Source organism: Trachypithecus francoisi, unplaced genomic scaffold (assembly GCF_009764315.1).
Source record: "Trachypithecus francoisi isolate TF-2019V2 unplaced genomic scaffold, Tfra_2.0 Lachesis_group7, whole genome shotgun sequence".
Classification (NCBI taxonomy): domain Eukaryota; kingdom Metazoa; phylum Chordata; class Mammalia; order Primates; family Cercopithecidae; genus Trachypithecus; species Trachypithecus francoisi.
In genome coordinates, this window is record NW_022681472.1 from 78992034 (window position 1) to 79011614 (window position 19581).

Consider the following 19581-nt stretch of genomic DNA (forward strand, 5'->3'; position numbering starts at 1 on the left):
TCAAACAATATGAAGTTGCTTGTACTGTGACCATGGGCAAGCAGCTTCACATTTCTGAGTATCATTTCATTCTTTGTAAAATGAGGATATTGATACCCACTTCACAGCTTTGTTGTAGGATCAGAAAGTTAATGTGCATGAAATTAAAGTGCTAGTCACTTGAATATTTAATTGACAGTAATATTTAATTGAACGGAAACTCTTCTTAATTCATTAGCTTGGAAAGGCCATGGGTTTCTTCATCCAAGCATGTTCCGCAAATATTTAGGTCCTACTTTGTACGAGATCATATGGGACCAAGAAGATGCATCTTTTGGATTCTAAAGAGGAGTAAAATAGTTAGTAAAGATTCTGGAAGGAGAGATTGACAAGTACACAAAGAACCACAAAACAAGGATATGGTTAATCTTTTTAAATTATATATTTGAGTGAAAAATCTTGGTGTACCAATTGAATTAAAAGAGAAGGCCATTTTAAGGTCTTAAGGGCCCAGGCATGGTGGCTCACGCCTGTAATCTTAGCACTTTGGGAGGCTGAGGTGGGCAGATTACTCAAGGCCAGGAGTTCAAGACCAGCCTGGCCAATATGGTGAAACTCCATCTCTACTAAAAAAAAAAAAAAAAAAAAAAAAAGCCAGGTGTGGTGGCACTCACCTGTAATCCCAGCTACTCCAGAGGCTAAGGCAGGAGAATCACTTGAGCCTGGGAGGCGGAGGCTGCAGTGAGCCAAAATCATGCCACTGTACTCCAGCCTGGGCAACAGAGCAAGACTCCATCTAAAAAAAACAAAAAGGTCTTAAGGAACGACCTGCCCAGCAAATGGTAAAGGATGAAATAAAAAAAAAAAAAAAAAAAAGAGTGGAAAAGTGAGATAGGTGCATGGAACGGATATTTGCACAGGCTGCTCTCATCTCTTGCCTGGTCAGCGACCCTCTGTGACGCCTTACACGGTTTGCTGCATTCTCCTAGCATTGCACCTGTGACTTTCTGTTGACTTCTCAGATTCAGTGTTCAGCATTCAGTGTTCATCTCAGATTCATCATAAAATTGTGACCCTCAGCAGGATAAGAGATAATTTTTTAACATCTCTATATCCCCTGCACTCGATAGAGTGCCTGGATCATGGTACGGACTCAAGAGATGACTTGGCGAGTGAATGGAAGATGAATGCCTGGTGAGTCCTGCATCCGTAGCTCCAGCAGGACCCCTGTCTTCTCCCACAAATGCCTCCTTTCTACCACACATCTATCACTCCCTCTCCTGCTACCCCATCACTTATGTGATAGAAGTCATTTACTTGTACCCATTCAAATCAGAAATGACACCAAAGAACTGCCTAAATTATGTCACTTAATCCTCAGGACAGTGGTGGGTATTACTGCCCCTAGTTGAGGAAACTGAGAATTACAACATTTATATTAATTGCTTAAAGATTTATAACCCTGCTATACTGCATTGCATCATATAGTCTAGTTCTCATTTGTTGCATGCCTAGCTCCTGTACTCTAAGCTATCCAGTGTGGGATTGAGTCTAATTCTCCACACATCCTTAACGTCAAAAACAGTATCTCACATATGCTCAATAATCAATGAATGAATGGATGAATAGATTATTGAACTTTGATTTGTGGAAGTGATACAGAGAGCTGCTAGCACAAAACCAGTGGATACCTCTGTGTGTTTTCCAGTGGACACCTAAATGTTTACTTCCTCACAAGCCAGTTGACCACCAGGATGCAGCCAAATGATGTTGAACTAATAACTCATTTCCCCATCTGTTGCCAGGATCCCAGGAAACCTTCCCGGAGGTCCACTAAGAGGAGAAAAAGGACCATAGCGGATGAATCTGCTGAAAACGTGATTGACTGGTGGTCTAAGTATTATGCCTCCCTGAAGAAAGCCCGGAAGGTAGAGTCTCCCCTACCTGTGGCAGTCAAGAGACTCAATAAGAAAACAGCACCTTCTCCCACCCTGAGTCCTAGATAACCTCCTTTTAAATGTACATAGGCCCTACTCAGGTGTGGTTCTGTTAACTGCAGAAAGGTAAGAAGCCTGGAAGAACCAGAGATCCTGAATTACAAAATTCCCACTTTTTGGCTGGAGCTGGCCCTAGGACACAAGCTCTGCTGTAAATACCGGAAGGATGTTCAGTCTAGCATGGCATCTGGAGGATCTGCCCCCCAGCCAGACTCAGGGGGGTGCAGCAGGGAGAAATGGGGTCTCTGGACAGGTGGGCATCAATTATTGGGGTCTCAGGAGATACCCCAGTCTAAGGACCCCAAGTCACCAGCAGGATTCTAAGTTCATATGGCCTTAGCAAATGGTACTATAAGTAGGTTTGCATAGCAAGAGCAGGGCCTCTTGTCCATAGAATGAGACAGATCTAGTTATAAAGGTGGAGAGCCAGTGGGGAGTAGGCCTGGAGAGTCTGGCAAAAGCTCGGCAACTGGGTGTGGTAAGATTTCTCACCCCTAAGTACGGAAGGGAAGAAAAATTACTCCGATGTTATATTTAATTGAATGCTCTTCTGATTCTTTAGTTTGGAAAGTCTATGGTTGCATCTAGAACTATTTCTCAAATATTGATATATACTGAAAAAGCAAATGTTAGTCCCTGCCTCCAACCTCCCTCCTTTTGCTGCAATGGACACTATCACTTCCTGTGAGAACTCAGCCCTTTCCTCTTTCTCTGTTAACCTCCCCAATCTATGGTACCATCCCAAGGACCAGACACGCCAACAGACACAACTCATGGTGCAGACCAGGGAGATGCTCTAGGGAGGTGGAAAAATATTGGGGAGATAGTTTGCTTGCCTCATGGCTGAGAGGGTCCTGCATATAGGGCACAAAGATGTCTATAGCTTGATCACAGTTTTCTTGGCTGTGCGGATACCTCCTTTCTTTTTTTTTTTTTTTTTTTTGAGACGGAGTCTTGCTGTGTCGCCCAGGCTGGAGTGCAGTGGCACGATCTCGGCTCACTGCAAGCTCCGCCTCCCGGGTTCCCGCCATTCTCCCGTCTCAGCCTCCGAGTAGCTGGGACCACAGGCGCCCGCCACTGCGCCCGGCTAGTTTTTTGTATTTTTTAGTAGAGACGGGGTTTCACCGTGTTAGCCAGGAGGGTCTCGATCTCCTGACCTCGTGATCCACCCGCCTCGGCCTCCCAAAGTGCTGGGATTACAGGCTTGAGCCACCGCGCCCGGCCCGGATACCTCCTTTCTAGGATAGGGCATCCTATTGGGCTTAACCCCCAGATCTTTACAGTGAGGTTTCATTTTGGGGGACTGCTTAGAGACTGTTTGAATACTCTTTTAAAATATTGTTCTCTGGTAATGCAGAGGGCTGAGATAATTGAATTAGAATTGTTAGTCAGAATTAATAAATCAAGTATTGCGTGTCAATAATCTTGTCTCCTCCTTTTTCAAAGGCAAAGGAGAGCAATCCCAAGGGAAAAAAAGGCAATACAGGTAAGCAGCTATTCTGGGGACATTTGTCCATAGAATAGGGCCATTGTTACAAGAAAATTGTAAAATGGAAGCCATGGGAGGTGTATTAGAGCTCAACTCCCTCCTTTCCTGAGTTTAGAAACAATCTCAGGAAGATGACAGCACTCTAAAATGTGGTCATGTAGCTCTTGGTGCTGGACTGGAACCAGACCTCAGTTCTTCTGAATTCAGTTCAGTGCTGGAATGGACCCTTTGGCTCAAGTTCCTATGTTGACAGTCTTAATGTAGAAACTGTAGAATAAAAATAGAAGCAATCTGGATGACCCGTCAAGATCAACATGATAAACTTTATTAGAGGTGAGTATAAAGACCTGGATTTGGGTTCCAAAACTCAGTCTACAGGATTGGACAGCTCTTGTTTGGCAGAAGGTCAAATGAGAGGCCTCAGATTTCAAATGACCACAAACTCAATTCAGGCCAGCAGTAGGTCTCAGCCTAAATACAATTGTAACACTAAGCAGTCAATGTTCTTTCATTTGATGCTGATAGAGGTGGAAAAACCAGAGCCAGGCTCACTTCCTCAGACCACTGCTAATTAGTACATGTAATTCTAAGACCAACCCCTTGTCACAGGAAATAGTATCTTCACCTTGCAAATGATGAAACAGAGGTACAAAGAGGTCAAGTAATTTGTCCAACATTACACAGCTAGAAAATAACAGAGCTAGAGTCCATATCAGGCGGTTTCTCCCCTGCAGAGCCTGCTGCTAAAAAATTACTGAGTAATCCCACTAACAACATTGCACACAAGACCCTTAGGATATTTAAGCCTCATATTGAACTAGATCTATCTTAAGTCCCTTAATGGATCTGAGAGAGAGTGACTCCAAAAAGCTTTGGAGTCAGTCCAAGTTCCAAGTCTGTTCTTTGCTAGTTGGGTGAATGGGCAAATTATTCTCTCTGTGCCTAGTTTAATGAGTTCTTACATGTACTGTAACACAGTGGCCCATAGAATAGGGCCATTGCCCTATTCCTATTGCCCAGCCCTAGGGGATCCACTGACGTTGGATTTATATATGCATGGGGTGCCCTGCAATCAGGCACTGTACCGGCTGTATGTAACAATCCTACAGCAAAAAGTTACTGTTTCTTTTTAAAAAGAAAGGTCACAAGTTACTACTTCTGAAGGGTCACAACATAGGACATGTCAGAGCAAAGGGAAAGAAGGAGCTTGGCTTTGTTCCTTCTCATCTCAACCGCCATGAGAAATCTAATTTCTGCTGAATATCCACAGAGGCAAAGCCAGATGAGGTAGTGGTAGATATAGAAGATGGCCCAAAGAAGAAGAAAGACAAAATGCTCAAGAAGAAACTCAAAGATGATGGAATCCCCAACCTGGCCATCTTGCAGGTATGTGGGGACACAGACATCTGTGCCATGGATGGGGAGGGATGCTCAGCAATGTGGTTCTGTTAGTGCTTGGGTCAACCCTAGTCATGCCTTTGTTTAACTGATTTATTTTGTCTTCATTATCATTGATGTAGAGAAGTAAACTTTGATATGCATTTAAGCCAAGACAGGAAGCTTGTTCATTTTCCATTTTCTATACCCTCATGTGGAGAAGGGACACAACTTAAATTGTTTAGTGTGGTCCTTGCAGATTAATCTACAGCATTTGAGCTCCCCTTGGCTCATCTCTAGGTGCTTGTCATCATCATGCAAATGTGTACACACTCAAAGTAGCAGGAGATTTAACTCCAACTAAAGTCAGCTCCATTAGGCCAATCTTAATATTAGTCAGAGGGTATTAGCTAGAGGTATATTGATGGCTATGAAAATTTGAAGTGTGAAAATTATATATATAGATAACCAATTTAGGTAAACAATTTATATAGGAAAGCTGAATAAGTAAATTATACTACCAAACATAAAACTCAACTCAATTTTGCATTTCCAAAGCATGTATATAATTTTCCACTTGGAAACTTCATGTCTATATGCATTACAATAAAAACAAGTATTCCATCGCTTTATGTATGTTAATAATTAGATATTTAATGAACATTATTGATTTGAATCTCCTCAAAGTACTATAGTCTATATCCAACAACCAATGGCATCAATTAGCTCTAAAAGGTTTGTTGTATCTATACTTATATATTACAATTTTTAAAAATTTACCTATACTTTTTAGAATTTAAAAGTTCATCAAAACATTTCATAAAATTCATAGTAGCAGTTTCAGGAGTGCTGAGCCAATCCATGTTCCTTATCTTGCTGAAGATAAATTACCAATGGCCTCAGATTTTCCCAAGGGACACATATCAAGGCTGGTTTTGGAGACTCTTGGCATTTCTCGTTAAATCAATCCTGGGCTTTCCTTCCTCTTAGCACAATCTTCTTCCTTTGCCCTAAAGATATATGATGGTGATCTCGAGAGTGAATTCAACAATTTTGAAGACTGGGTGAAAACTTTTGAGCTCTTTAGAGGCAAGTCTACAGAAGATGACCATGGTCTTGATGGAGATCGAGTCATAGGAAAATTTAAGGCAGGTTCCATTGTTAATCCTTTTATTTGGCTCTCCCTGTCCATAAATGTCAGGTATGACTCAATTCTGTTAATGGAATTGTGGTGTGGGATGTGTGTAGGGAAAATCCTTAATTTGTACTCAAGTCCGTCTCTAGAGCTCCACAAAATCTAACCCCAGTCTTTTAAGATATTTTTGGTTTGTGACCAGTGGATTGGAACTCAGTCTGGTGAAAAATAAGGAGACAGACTCATTACCTGAAAGGAACACTGAACTTTACTTTGTTCTCTCTACCCCTGGCATACCAAATGTGTGACTTATGCAAGCCTACCAGTTGGACAATTAAACTAATCAGGCAGCACCAGCCCTTCATCTGGCAGACTTACAGTGTGAATATCACAAAGTAGTAGCCAGCATTCGCTATAAACATACAACAAGCTGGGCCCTTTCTATGCAGCATGCTATGTTGGAAATAGCACAGGCATTACAGTTTGCCCATCTGGATTCAAATCCTAGTTATAGTACTAACCAACTGCATGATCTGGAACAAAGTGCTTCACCTCCCTAAGCCTCAGTTGCTATGTCTGGAAATAGGAATACTGCAGTCAGGATTGAATGAGATAATGGGGGAAGCACTAGCACAGTACCCCACATGTAAAAGGCACTTTGTGTCCCATCTGTTCTGTTCCTCATATAACAGTCCTGTGTGGGGGTGTTAACGTACAATGCCAGTTCATGGGTGTACCATGAAGAAGCTCAGATACAAGCAGGCTACATAAATTGCCAAAGGACACCCAACTGGCAAGTTTAGCACCAACCCAGGTCCTTCAGATTCCCAGGCTGTGCTCATTTTCCCAGCACTGTGTTCTCTGTGGGTTTTGGCGGGACATACGACCATCTCATTTCAGTGGGTTGCATTTTGTGGTTCCAGGGCTCCTTCTGCATCTACAAAAGCCCCGAGGATTCTAGCTCTGAGGACAGCGGGCAGCTGAGAATCCAGCAAGGGATTCCACCCAGTTACCCCGTCACAGTGCTGATCAGAGTATACATTGTCGCGGTGAGCCATCCTTGTTTGCTTTGAGGGGGTGTATTTATCTGCTCAGGCTGCCATAATAAAATATATGGCAGACTGGGAGGCTTAAACAACAGAAATTTACTTTCCCACAGTTCTGAATGCCATAAGTCTATAATTAAGTTGCTACCAGGGTTGGTGTCTTGTGAGGCCTCTCTTGCTGGCTTGTGGATGGCTGCCTTCTTGCTGTGTCCTCACATGGCCTTTCCTCTGTGCAAGTGTACATAGGGAGAGAGCGAGCTCTGATATATTCTCCTCTTCCTATAAAGACACTAGCCCTGTCATATTAGAGCAGCACCACTATGACCTCATTTAACCTTAATTACCTCCCTAAAGCCATGTCTCCAACTACAGTCACCTTAGGAGTTAGGGGTTCAACATATGGGGGTATGAAGTTAGGCTGGCAAAACAGACATGTTATGGCTTTTCTGAGCATACAGGACTGTTCTGTCTGTGTAGTTTTATCTGCTCCCTGTGGTTGCCCGTGGCAGGAGAGGGAACCAAATAGGAGAGAAGCAGGAAACTACAGGAAAGACAGTTAGGGGGAAGGACCAAGGCAGAACAGGGCAGCAGTTACTGTGAAATTCTCCTCCCACAGCCATGCCTCTGCACTATTGCGGTAGGAAATTTCGCTTTGAATGTGTTTCCAAGAAAGATGTTAACTCCTCTAAGCTTCTTTCTGATAATGACAGCACAAAACTTTGATTATGAAACTTCTCAGCCTCATTAGCAGAAGCTCAGGGCCAGATTTAACGCTCGATCAAAGCAACCATATGAACCCCAGTGCTTCAGGGATTTGCTTTGATCTCCTGGCCTTGGATGTAGTTTTTGTAATTGTATTTTATTTTAATGCTCTTATTTTATGTCAACCGTTTGCTTCCATTGCCTACATTCTTTCAAAGAAACATAAATATAACACAAAATAAAAATGAATTATCCTTTAATGCTAAGGGAGAAATAAATGTTTTTCCATCATGCAGTTCTCAGGTTTCCTTCATCATCCTCTGTATCACCACCACAACCACCACGTGCCAGGGATGTTGTGATGAAAAGAACATAGTCTCTGCCTTCAAAGAGAAGTCACAGTGTAGTTGGAAAGATGAGAAGAAATGGTAGAGTCACTGACAGTGTTGGGTAGTCAACATGAAACACCACCCTCAGGATGCTTTAGACTAACCTTTTCAAAATTTTGTTCAGGAGGTCATTTGTGTTTTGGGAGAAATAGGCGTTCCTTAGGAAACAGAACATATATTCAAATACATTGGAGAAATAGTGCTTATTTCCTTCTCCAGCCTTTGAGATTTACAAAGCTCATTAGCACATTCAAGGCTCTGAGCTTTTCAGAAGCAAATAAACCCTATTTGTAATCTTGACCAGCATTTTCTAAACTTTTGCCTCTTATCTTTTTCCCCACTACAGAAAATCTTACAGAGCTAAAGTTCTCTAAGATACAGTTTGGGGAATCCAGAAATAGTATGAACAGTAGGAAGGAGAAGGAAGAATTTCTGTGAACTGCAGACATTGGAGAAAGATCTGTCTCCTTATTCATGTATTCATTCAGAAAATATCTACTGCACACCTTTTATGTGTTTAGTACCTTCTAGGCAAAGGCCAGAGAAACAGATCAGGTTTCTGTCCAGGAGGTAGCATGGGGGAGGGAGGCCTTGGGCTGGAACTTGAGAACAGGAGGGACTTGAACAAACAGGGAGTCAGAAGGTGGCAGTCCTAGGCAAATTCACTAGTTATGGACAGTCAATCCTTTTCATTGATATTTCTAGTAGTTTGATTATGTGTGGTTTGCTCTCGCACTAATATTTAATTAATTAAATTCTCAAATATTTTAATTAAAAGAACACTAACAAGTAAAAAAAAAAATGCTACTTAAAACTTGCATAAAGAAAGAAATCAAATTTCCCCACCTCTTTTTTTCCTTACTTAACAAGATAGATGGGCCATTTTTTTCTAAATTAGTATGTACAGGTCCTCATTCCTTTTAGCAGCTGTATAGCATTTTCTTGAATAAATGTAGTATTCATTTATTTATCCAATAAATATTAGGAAGACCCTGTTCTATGTCCTAGAGGTAAAGTAATGAACAAGATAAACAGTGCTCTTGCTCTTATGGAGATTACATACTAGTTGAGGGTGATGTGAGAATTAGGAAGATATAAAAATAAACAAAGGAACAGATAAATGAACAGCATTCGTGTCAGAGATAACTGCTTTGTAAAGAATGAAAATTGGCTGATGTGACAAGAAGAAATGGGAAGGACTGTTTTGTATTGTATTTATTCCCAAGTAATCAACAAATAGATTGCGTATAATTTTTGGCTATTAAACAGTGTTCTAGTGAACATCCTTGAACGTACAGCTTTATAGGCTCACACTATTCTATCTACAGGATAGAGTCCTAAATATGGAATTGTTTCTCAGCTTTCATTGCTGCAGAGTTTTTCCATCTTTTTGATACCATTTCTTACCATCCTCCTACTCTGGCCTTTCCTTAGAAAGTATTTGCCTTTGGGCCGGGCGCGGTGGCTCAAGCCTGTAATCCCAGCACTTTGGGAGGCCGAGACGGGCGGATCACGAGGTCAGGAGATCGAGACCATCCTGGCTAACATGGTGAAACCCCGTCTCTACTAAAAAATGCAAAAAACTAGCCGGGCGAGGTGGCGGACGCCTGTAGTCCCAGCTACTCCGGAGGCTGAGGCAGGAGAATGGCGTAAACCCGGGAGGCGGGGCTTGCAGTGAGCCAAGATCCGGTCACTGCACTCCAGCCTGGGCGACAGAACAAGACTCCGCCTCAAAAAAAAAAAAAAAGAAAGTATTTGCCTTTGACAGTTTAAGGCCTAGGTTGTCTGGAATCAGACTTTACTCTCAGAAACAGATCATCATTCAACTGGTCAGTGCTAAATGCAAGAGTCACAGGGTCATGGATTCAGAGACCATTAGTTCTGGGAAGGGCCTTCAGGTCCACCCCATGATTTTACAGGTAGATCTCAGAGAGTCGACATGACTTGCCCAATATCACACACTTCTTAGAAATGTAGTAAGGCCAGGTGCTGTGGCTCATGCCTGTAATCCCAGCACTTTGGGAGGCCAAGGTGGACAGATTGCTTGAGCTCAGGAGTTTGAGACCAGCCTGGGGAACACGGTGGGACCCCACCTCTGATACAAAAATTAGTGGGGCTTGGTGGCTCATGCCTGTAGTTCCAGCTACTTGGGAGGTTGAGGTTGGAGGATCACTTGTGCCTGGGAGGCATAGGTTGCAGTGAGCCAAGACTGCGCCACTATACTCCAGCCTGGGCGACAGAGCAAGATACTGTCTGAAAAAAGAAAAAAAAGAAATATAGTAGTACGTTTCTTAACAATGGGAATACGTTCTGAGAAATGTGTTGTTAGGCTGTTTCAGTGTTGTGCAAGTGTCAGACTGTATTTACACAAACCTAGATGGCCTCCTACATGATGGTATAGCCTATTGCACTCCTAGACTATAAACCTGTACAGCACGTTACTGTGTAGACTACTGTAGGCAGTCGTAACACAATGGTATTTGTGTATCTAAACATAGAAAAGGTACAGTAAAAATACAGTATGAAAGATTTGAAAAAAAGGTACACCTGTCTAGAGCACTTGCCCTGAATGGAGCTTGCCGGACTGGAAGTTGCTCTGGGTGAGTCAGTGAGTGAGTGGTGAGTGAATGTGAAGGCCTAGGATGTTACTGTCTGCTACTGTAAAGTTTAGAAACACTGTGTACTTAAGCTACACTAAATTTATAAAATACATTTGTCCTTATTCAATAATAAATTAACTTTAGCTTACTATAACTTTTTTACTTTATAGACTTTTAAGGTTTTTTAACTTGACTCTGGTCAAAACAGCAGTTAGCTTAAAACACAAACACATTGTTCAGCTGTATACAAATATGTTCTTGACATCCTTAGCTGATAAGCTTTTTCCTATTTTAAAATTGTTTTATTTTTACTTTTTAAACTTTGTTGTTAAAAAGTAAGACAAACACACACACACACACATACACGCACATTAGCCTAGGCCTACGCAGGATCAGGATCATCAATATCACTGTCTTCTGCCTCCACATTTTGTCCCACTGGAAGGTCTTCAACGGCAATCACATGCATGGAGCTGTTATCCCTTATAATAACACCTTTTTCTGAATGCCTTCTGAAGGACCTGCCTGAGGATGTTTTACAGTTAACTTTTTTATAATAAATAGAAAAAGTACACTCTAAAGTTTAACAAGTATAGTATAGTAAATAAACCAGTAACATCATTATTTATTGTCATTGTCAAGTATTATGTACTATATGTGATTGTATAGTCCTATATGACTGTTAGCACAGTAGGTTTGCTTATAGCATCACCACAAACATGTGAGTAATGTGTTGTACTACAACACTGCAACAGATATGATGTCCCTGGATCATAGGAATTTTCCAGCTCCATTATAATTTTACAGGACTGCCATCGTACATGTGGTCAGTCCTTGACCAAGACATCATAAAGAGGTGCATGACTGTAGAACTAGAACTCAAACTCATGCCTTCTGGCTCCCAGTCCAGCATTTTTCTCGTTTTTCTGTGCCAAGAGCTTCTTTCCAATCGAGGAGATGACTCCAGAGAAAGTTGAACTTGGGCAAAGCCAGTAATTTTTCTTTTTAACAGCAACATGCAGATGCTAGTGACTCTTAACCTTGTCTTCACACTAGAATTATCTAGGGAGTTTTTCAAAAGCCCAAAGTCCTGGCCCATTAAATCAGACTATCTAGAGACAGAAGTCAGGCATTAGCATTTTTGAAAGCACCCAGGTAATCCCAGTGTACAACCAACGTTGAGAGCTATTGAGCCAAAGACATTCTCTTTTTCCTTTCCAGGCATTTAATCTTAGCCCAGCTGATCCAGATGGCAAATCAGATCCCTACATTGTGATCAAGCTTGGCAAGACAGAAATCAAAGACCGGGATAAATACATCCCCAAACAACTGAACCCAGTATTTGGAAGGTCAGTGGCCATCTGGGCTGTGTTTTATTGTCCTTTCTGCGCTTGCTCCTGCTGTGTTTCTGTGGGGATGGTGTGTGCCTGTGTGTGTTCCTGGGTGAAATGGTGCCAGGAGGTTAAATGCTGGCTTCTGTTCTTCGTAAAAACTAACCAAACCTATGTCCATGGAGCAGGGTTGAATTCTTCCATGGTCCCCTGAGGAATTTGGTGGTACTTAGTGATCTCCTTACCCATAGCTTTCTTTACTATAATTATTTTCTCTTACTTTTTTTTGTGAACTTAAGTAGAGAAATAGATACCCACAGCTCTCTAATTACCATGTTCTGGATTTTAGATTTAATAGGCATCTTGCAGGGTCACTGGATTCAGCCTTGTGCTTTTGAACAGAGCAGAGATTTCCTTTTTATAAACAAGGCAGCCAAGGTCTAGGGAGGTTAAGAAACATATTCAAGTTCAGATGACACAATTGGAGGATCATGGGCCAGAAGTTTAGTCTTTTGTCTCCTACTAAAGGGATTTTTCCATCATATCATTTTGAGGTTCATTTGAGGTGGCTCCTGAGGTCAAAAAGTTGAACTCTGTCCTCAAGTTGTGCTTTGTTTTCCTGTAAAGTGTGAAAAGCTATTGCATTTGCATAAGGGGATTAGGCATTTGCCCACTCACAGCAACCCTGCCACGCTCACTGATCCTATAATAGGATCAGTGCTATGCATTGCTGTTCCCTGTTTGAGTTTTTGCACCTGTCGTTCACTCTGGAATCAAGGTGGCCCTGGGTTTCATTCTGCCACATACAAGCTCTACCACCTTGTGCAGATGGCTTAACCTCTCTGTTCCTAGTTTTCCTGACCTGCAAAGCAGCAACAGTGACACCTAAATCTCAGATTCCTTTAGAAGATAAAATGTGTAAAGCATCTAGCACATCACGTTGGCTATGCCAGCACACAATTGACACTCAGAACACATTAGCTCCCTTCCTCTCCACCTTGGTAATTGTGGTAGCAGCGGATACATCTTTAGTGTTTTTAATTTCTTTTTTCTTGAGTTTCTTGAGTAAGCAGGAACATAGGATAAAATCTCCATTGGCCCCATTTAAATTCATTTACACATCTGTGATCACTTTGCAGCCTCTGACATTTAATCAGCACTAGCCTCTTACATTTTATTGCTCCTGAGGAAATGAGGGCAATAAATGATCTTGCCTGTCCAGATTAATGAGAATGACAGTGCTGGAGGAACTTACCTTTGCGTCCCTCATCTAGAGATGACCTTTATTGTCACCTGCTGCTTATGTAACTAGTGCTTCAGTGTGACAACCGCTTGGCACGCTTTTTATGAGCTACTTTCACCACAATGCCATGAACTAGACTTGTTTTACTACCTGCTATATGGTTATGGCAAACAAGAGAAGAGGATGATGAAGTAAATGTTCCCTCCTGCCTCTGATATTGCAGCACCTCATCCAAAAGCTCTCCAGATGTGGATGTTTTGTTGGATATGTATTTAATTTTTACTTAGGAACAGAAGTTGCCAGCACAATCCCACAGTGTTCCAGCAGGGAGAGTAGAGGATTCTTGTGCCTGACCTGGGGTCTGCGGAATCCTTCCTCATAACTTCAGCGTCTCAGTATCAGTGTGAGGGTGTCATAGCCTCCAACCCCTGATGCCCTGGTATCTTGCATTGCTTTACCTTTCTTCGTAGCCTCTGACATGGATTAGATGTTTATGGATTTATTGGCCATCTCCCATCTCCCCACTAGAATGTAAGAAGTATTTGAACAGGGACTTAGTCTAGTCTGGTTAATGCCATATCCCCAGCACCTAGGACAGGGCCTGGCACACAGCAGGTGCTCAACATGTATTTGTGGAATGAACAGAGAGATGGATGGATGGATGGGTGCGTGGGTCAGTGGGTGGCTAGATGGACAAAATGCCAGTCAGTTGTCCGTGGGATTTAATGGGGCCCTATCTCCACATCATCTTGATATGGTGCATGTCTGTAGGCTTTGACAGTTTCTTCCTCATGGCTCTTATGGTTTCCCAGAATGTTTCCCATTGTCTCCACCACCTTGATAATTAACCATAAAGCAAAATGAGATCCTAAGGAATTGAACAATGGGTTAATAAACCAGCTCTACCTCCCCTTACTCATTCACATCTGCAGGACTTTGTCCTTGCTGTGCCCTCACCATGACATGCCTTTCCTTTTCTTGTCCACCTGCAGAACTTCATTTATTCCTCACAGTTACTGGGAATCCACCATGTGTCAGGCACACTGCTAAGTGCTGGGACACAGTGAGGACCAAGCCACAGTCTGTACCTTCAAGGTGCCCACGAATATTGAGAGAACATCAAATAAATGTGTGATTACCATAGGCTGCTGCAAGTCCTGTGAAGACCCTGGGAAGGCATAAGACCATCTTGGGAGTGTTGAGGGGGTGGGAAGGGATGGGTATTCTTTGCCCTGCAAAGTTCAGAGTGTAGGGAGGATGTGATGTGGCCGGAACTGTGGGTATCAGTCAGGGTTCCACCACAGGAAGGGAGCTAGCAGAGGAGAGAGAGAGAGAGAGAGAATTCCCCCAGGGCTTCCTTAACAAAGTACCATAAACTGGGTGGCTGAAACAACAGAAATTCATTCTCACAGTTTGGGATACTGAAAGTGTGATGTTCTGGGCTGCTTCCTCCTGTGGGCTGCAAGGGAGCCTCTATTCCCTGCCTCCCTCCCAGCTTCTGGTGATCTGCTGGCAATTCCTGGTGCTCCCTGGCTGGTAGATGCATTGCTCCAATATCAGCCTTCATCTCCACGTGGCCTGCTCCCTGCATCTCTCCATATCATCTCCCTCTGTGCACATCTGTCTCTGTGCCAAGTTTTCCTCTTTACAAGGACACCAGTCATATTGCATTAGAACCCATCCTAATGACCTCATTATAGCTTGATTACCTCTATTAAGACCTCACTTCCAAATAAGGTCTGATTTTGAGGTGCTAGATCTGGAGCTTCAACTTATCTTTTGGTGAAGACACAATTTGACCCGTAGCAATACATGCTGCTTTTCCTCTTTACTATGAGATTATTGTTTTTGCTCTTAAGGGTTTTCAACTGGTTAGAAAAGGCCTACTTAGATTATCAAGGAGAATCTTCTTCAATTAAAGTCAACTAATTGTGGATGTTAATTACATCTACAAAATGCCACCATAGCAACACCTGGATTAGTGTTTGATTGAATAACTGGAGACTATAGTCGAGTCAAGTAGACACATGAAACTCACCATCACCCTGTGAGTAGATTGCAAATGTTTTTTTCTTTCCAGTCAGGTTGTCATTTTGGTGACAGACTATGTGCCAGCTACTGGAGAGGTATAAAGGGTGCATGACCCTGTTTCCATGGAACCTATGCCCTTATGGAAGAGGCAGGGAATAAAAAAAAAAAAATCAGGCAGATATAAAATTGCCTGTACGATCAGGGAGCTTGACCCGGTTGGGAAAATGGCTAAGATTAGAAGTTCTGCAGATCTGGAGCACAGAGAACTTCCATTTGCACTCAAGGGTCAGTCAAAGAGTCATCTCTGTGAAACCTTCCGTAGTCACCCCTCCCTAGACAGGTGTACTAGTGACACCCTGCCTATAACTCTGTTGGAGCTCCTGCCACCTGATTTAGCCATATTCTTATTTGCCTTCCCCACTGGAAAGAAATTGTTTTACTTATCTCTTAAAAACTGCAGTGCCTGGCACGTGGTAGACACACAATAAATACTGAATGAACAAATGAATACATTAAAGAATGAATGACCAAATGAACAATGGAACATCGTTCCTCTGAAGCTCAGAGGCTCTTCGTTCTTTCACCAAGTCTCAGTTTTGGCCCATTTCATGATGCATTCTATTTTCCCAAACTACCCTTGCATCTAGGGATAGTACCTCATTGACAAGTTGGTATAAGGCTAATTTTTCCCTGGGTGACTGGAAGTTCAACCATAGTGGGCTGTTTTTGGTAACTTTTTTTTTTTTTTTTTTTTTTTTGAGATGGAGTTTTGCTCTTGTCGCCCAGGCTGGAGTGCAGTAGCATGATCTCGACTCACTGCAACCTCTGCCTGCCAGGTTCAAGCTATTCTCCTGCCTCAGCCTCCCAAATAGCTGGGACTATAGGCGCCCACCACCATGCTGGGCTAATTTTTGTATTTTTAGTAGAGACAGGGTTTCACCATGTTGGCCAGGCTTGTCTTGAACTCCTGGCCCCGAGTGATCCACCTGCCTCGGCCTCCCAAAGTGCTGGGATTATAGGTGTGAGCCACTGCGCCCGACCCTGTTTTTGGTAACTTTTATTGACAGCTTCGTTTGAAACTTAGGTGAGATTAATATGTGGGCCCACAGCTTGGGGAGATGGGCCAGGGTGATTAAGTCTTCTGCCATGGTTGCCAGCAGGAGTTAAACCCTTAATAAGTCCTTCCAGTGACAGTAATGGTGATGGCTCAGGGGCACATGGCTGGAGGCTTCCTTGTGATGCACCTGCAGAGTATCAATTACAGTTTAGAATGTAAATCTTGGAGCTCAGGCAGGCAATACTGTGCCTTCAGATGGAAGACATACGGATTTCTTTCCCACACAACCATATCCCTGGCCTGCTAGAGCCGCTTCTGTCAGTTACAATCACTGGAGCTCTCCAGCATCTCTGCTTTTTTCTCTGAGGAGGGTTAATTGGCTTGGGCATGCTGCAGTTGCTGTGCCTGCTTCACTGGGGAGTGAGTGTCAGGGCTAAGTGGATCTGACCATGAGGGCAGCAGCCCAGACAGCCCTGTGGACATGCAGGGAAATAATGGGCTCGCATTCTCCTTGCTCCCCCTCCTTTCTGTCCACTGCTCCCAGCCCAGCCCATCCTGTACCAGAGCAGACGGTTTAGACAGCTGGAGAATACTGCTGTGTCCTTGATTTTGTTTTCAGGAAGCCATTTCCCTATAATGTAGAGTTTCGCTTAACATTTAATTTTCAAGTACCAGTCCCAATGCAGGAACTCAGTAGCATGGATAATTTATCATCACAGGAAATCCAACAGCATTAATGCTCCTTGAGACAACTTGCATTGGTGTGGTTTCATGGAAGGAGCATTGAGGTAGGAATTAGGACCCTGGCACTTAGATTGGCCTGATTGATGATCTTGGGCAAGTCGCGAGTGTTCTCTAGATTTCAATGTCCTTATCTGTAAAATGAAGGGATTGGATATGGTGATTTCTGAGATCTTGTATGGATCACAGAAACATTTATTTTGTGTGTACTCTCTGCAGGTCAAGTGCAGGCTCCAGCAATGCAGAAACCAAAAAAAAGAAAGGCAGGTCCCTGTTCTCAAGGGGCTCATAGTCTTGTAGAGACAGCACTTTGGTCTTGCAATTCTATGTTTTTATAATTTTTCATCCTTGATAAGGTTTTCATTTAAAATAAATGTAGCTAGTATTTGTTGATGAAGCAATAATGGAGGGGAAGGGGAATGGCAACATATTGGGCACCAGTTGAATGCCTGAAAGTAAAATACATGTTTTATAGAAACAATACTGCCTTTAAACCCTATGCTAAATTTATAAAGGAGACATATATACTCATTTATAATATGGAGGTTAAGATGAATTAAATAACTTTCCCAAAGTTTTACAATCAGGAAGTTGCAGATTCAAAACCAAAATTAAAAATCAGTCCTGTTTGAAACCAAAATCCAAAGTTTTTCCTCTCCGTCACCCTAGTTGAAGACTACAAGATGTGGCCCATGAAAAGGGGAGATTATTGGCTATTTAAAATTGATAACAGAATTGAAAATTGTTTGTACTGCAATGAAAAATTAAACCAAACAAATATCTGCTAAGTATTAACTGAGTTGCTGAGTGTTTCATGAGTTCACATGAATAGCGGGCTAGCTGGGAATGGTTCCCTGTGTCACCAAATGTTACTGACTCTTGAAGTCTCTGCTTGGACCACAGGTCATTTGAGATCCAAGCCACATTCCCAAAGGAGTCCCTGCTCTCCATCCTGATCTATGACCATGACATGATTGGCACAGATGACCTTATTGGTGAGACCAAGATCGACCTGGAGAACCGCTTCTACAGCAAACACCGAGCCATCTGTGGCTTGCAGAGCCAGTATGAGATGTAAGTTCTTTCTACCCAGGAGACACTTGGTATTCTGAAGCTGTTGTAGCTTTCAGGGCTCCAGACTCTGCATCCCAGTTGTTGATCTCTAGGAAGGCCAGACCAGGCTCAGCTTTAATGTCTCAAATGGGTTCCACATCAGCAGAGCTGGCTGCTGTTGGGGAGACTCTGTTCAGTGCATTTGAGAGTCGTGGTGATTGGGGAGGCAGCTCTGATTGAGAACCAAGGGCAGGTTCAAGAGTCAAGAGCTAGATGTATGTGTTCACTGAGTCAGATGTGCCTTGAAATAAGGTTCCCCTGGTGGAGAATAATGCTAGAAGAAGAAGAATTAATATAATACAAATGCCAGTGTCCAAGCTAATTATAACACTCATGTACTTTTGATAAAGCACTTTACATGGAGTATCTCATTGAATTTTCTGAACCACCCTTTGAGGTGTTATCCACATTTTACAAATGAAGGAAGAACTGACCCAACTTTCTTTTTTCAAATGTATTTTTAATTTTTGTGGGTACATAGATATGTGTGTGTGTGTGTGTGTGTGTATGGTATATGACATATTTGATATAGGAATACAATGCATAATAATCACATCAGGGCAAATGGGATATCCATCACCTCAAATATTTATCCTTTATATTATAAACATCCAATTATACTCTTAGTTATTTTAAAATAGACAATAAATTATTGACTATAGTTGCCCTGTTGTGCTATCGGATACTATATCTTATTCTATCTAAATATATTTTTGTACTCACTAACCATCATCCACTCTCTATCTCCGTGAGTTCAAGTGTTTAAGTGAGAACATGCAAAGTTTGTCTTTCTGTGCCTGGTTTATTTTATTTAACCTAATGTCTTTAATTCATTTTGATTTTATTTTTGCATATGGTGAGACATAGGGGTCTACTTTCATTCTTCTGCATATGGATATCCAGTTTTCCCAGCATCATTTATTGAAAAGACTGTCCTTTCTCTATCTTTTTGGCATCTTTGTTGAAAATGAGTTCACTGTAGATGAATAGGTTTATTTCTGGGTTCTCTATTCTGTTGCATTGATTTATGTGTCTGTTGTTATGCCAGTACCATGCTCTTCTGGTTACTATAGCTCTGTAGCATAATTTGAAGTCTGTAGCATAATTTGAAGGTAAAGTGATTCCTCCAGTTTTGTTCTTTTTGCTTACAATAGCTTTGGCTATTCTGTGTCTTTTGGGGTCCCATGTAAATTTTAGTATTGTTTTTTCTATTTCTATGAAGAATGTCATTGGTACTTTGATAGAGATTTCACTGAATCTGTAGATTGCTTTGGGTAGTATGGACATTTTAACAATACTGATTCTTCCAATCCATGAACATGGAATATGTCTCTGGTTTTTTGTATCCGCT

At 42.1% G+C, this 19581-nt stretch overlaps 1 protein-coding gene across 1 annotated transcript in view; it reads left to right on the top strand.

Annotated features, from left to right (window-relative positions):
• FER1L6 (fer-1 like family member 6) overlaps positions 1 to 19581 on the top strand; it is a 177417-nt gene that overhangs the window by 114867 nt on the left and 42969 nt on the right. Inside the window, 7 exon segments of the mRNA XM_033202929.1 lie at positions 1785 to 1907; positions 3423 to 3462; positions 4736 to 4851; positions 5859 to 5990; positions 6901 to 7026; positions 11936 to 12063; positions 18021 to 18191. Coding sequence (XP_033058820.1) covers positions 1785 to 1907; positions 3423 to 3462; positions 4736 to 4851; positions 5859 to 5990; positions 6901 to 7026; positions 11936 to 12063; positions 18021 to 18191 — 836 coding nt within the window.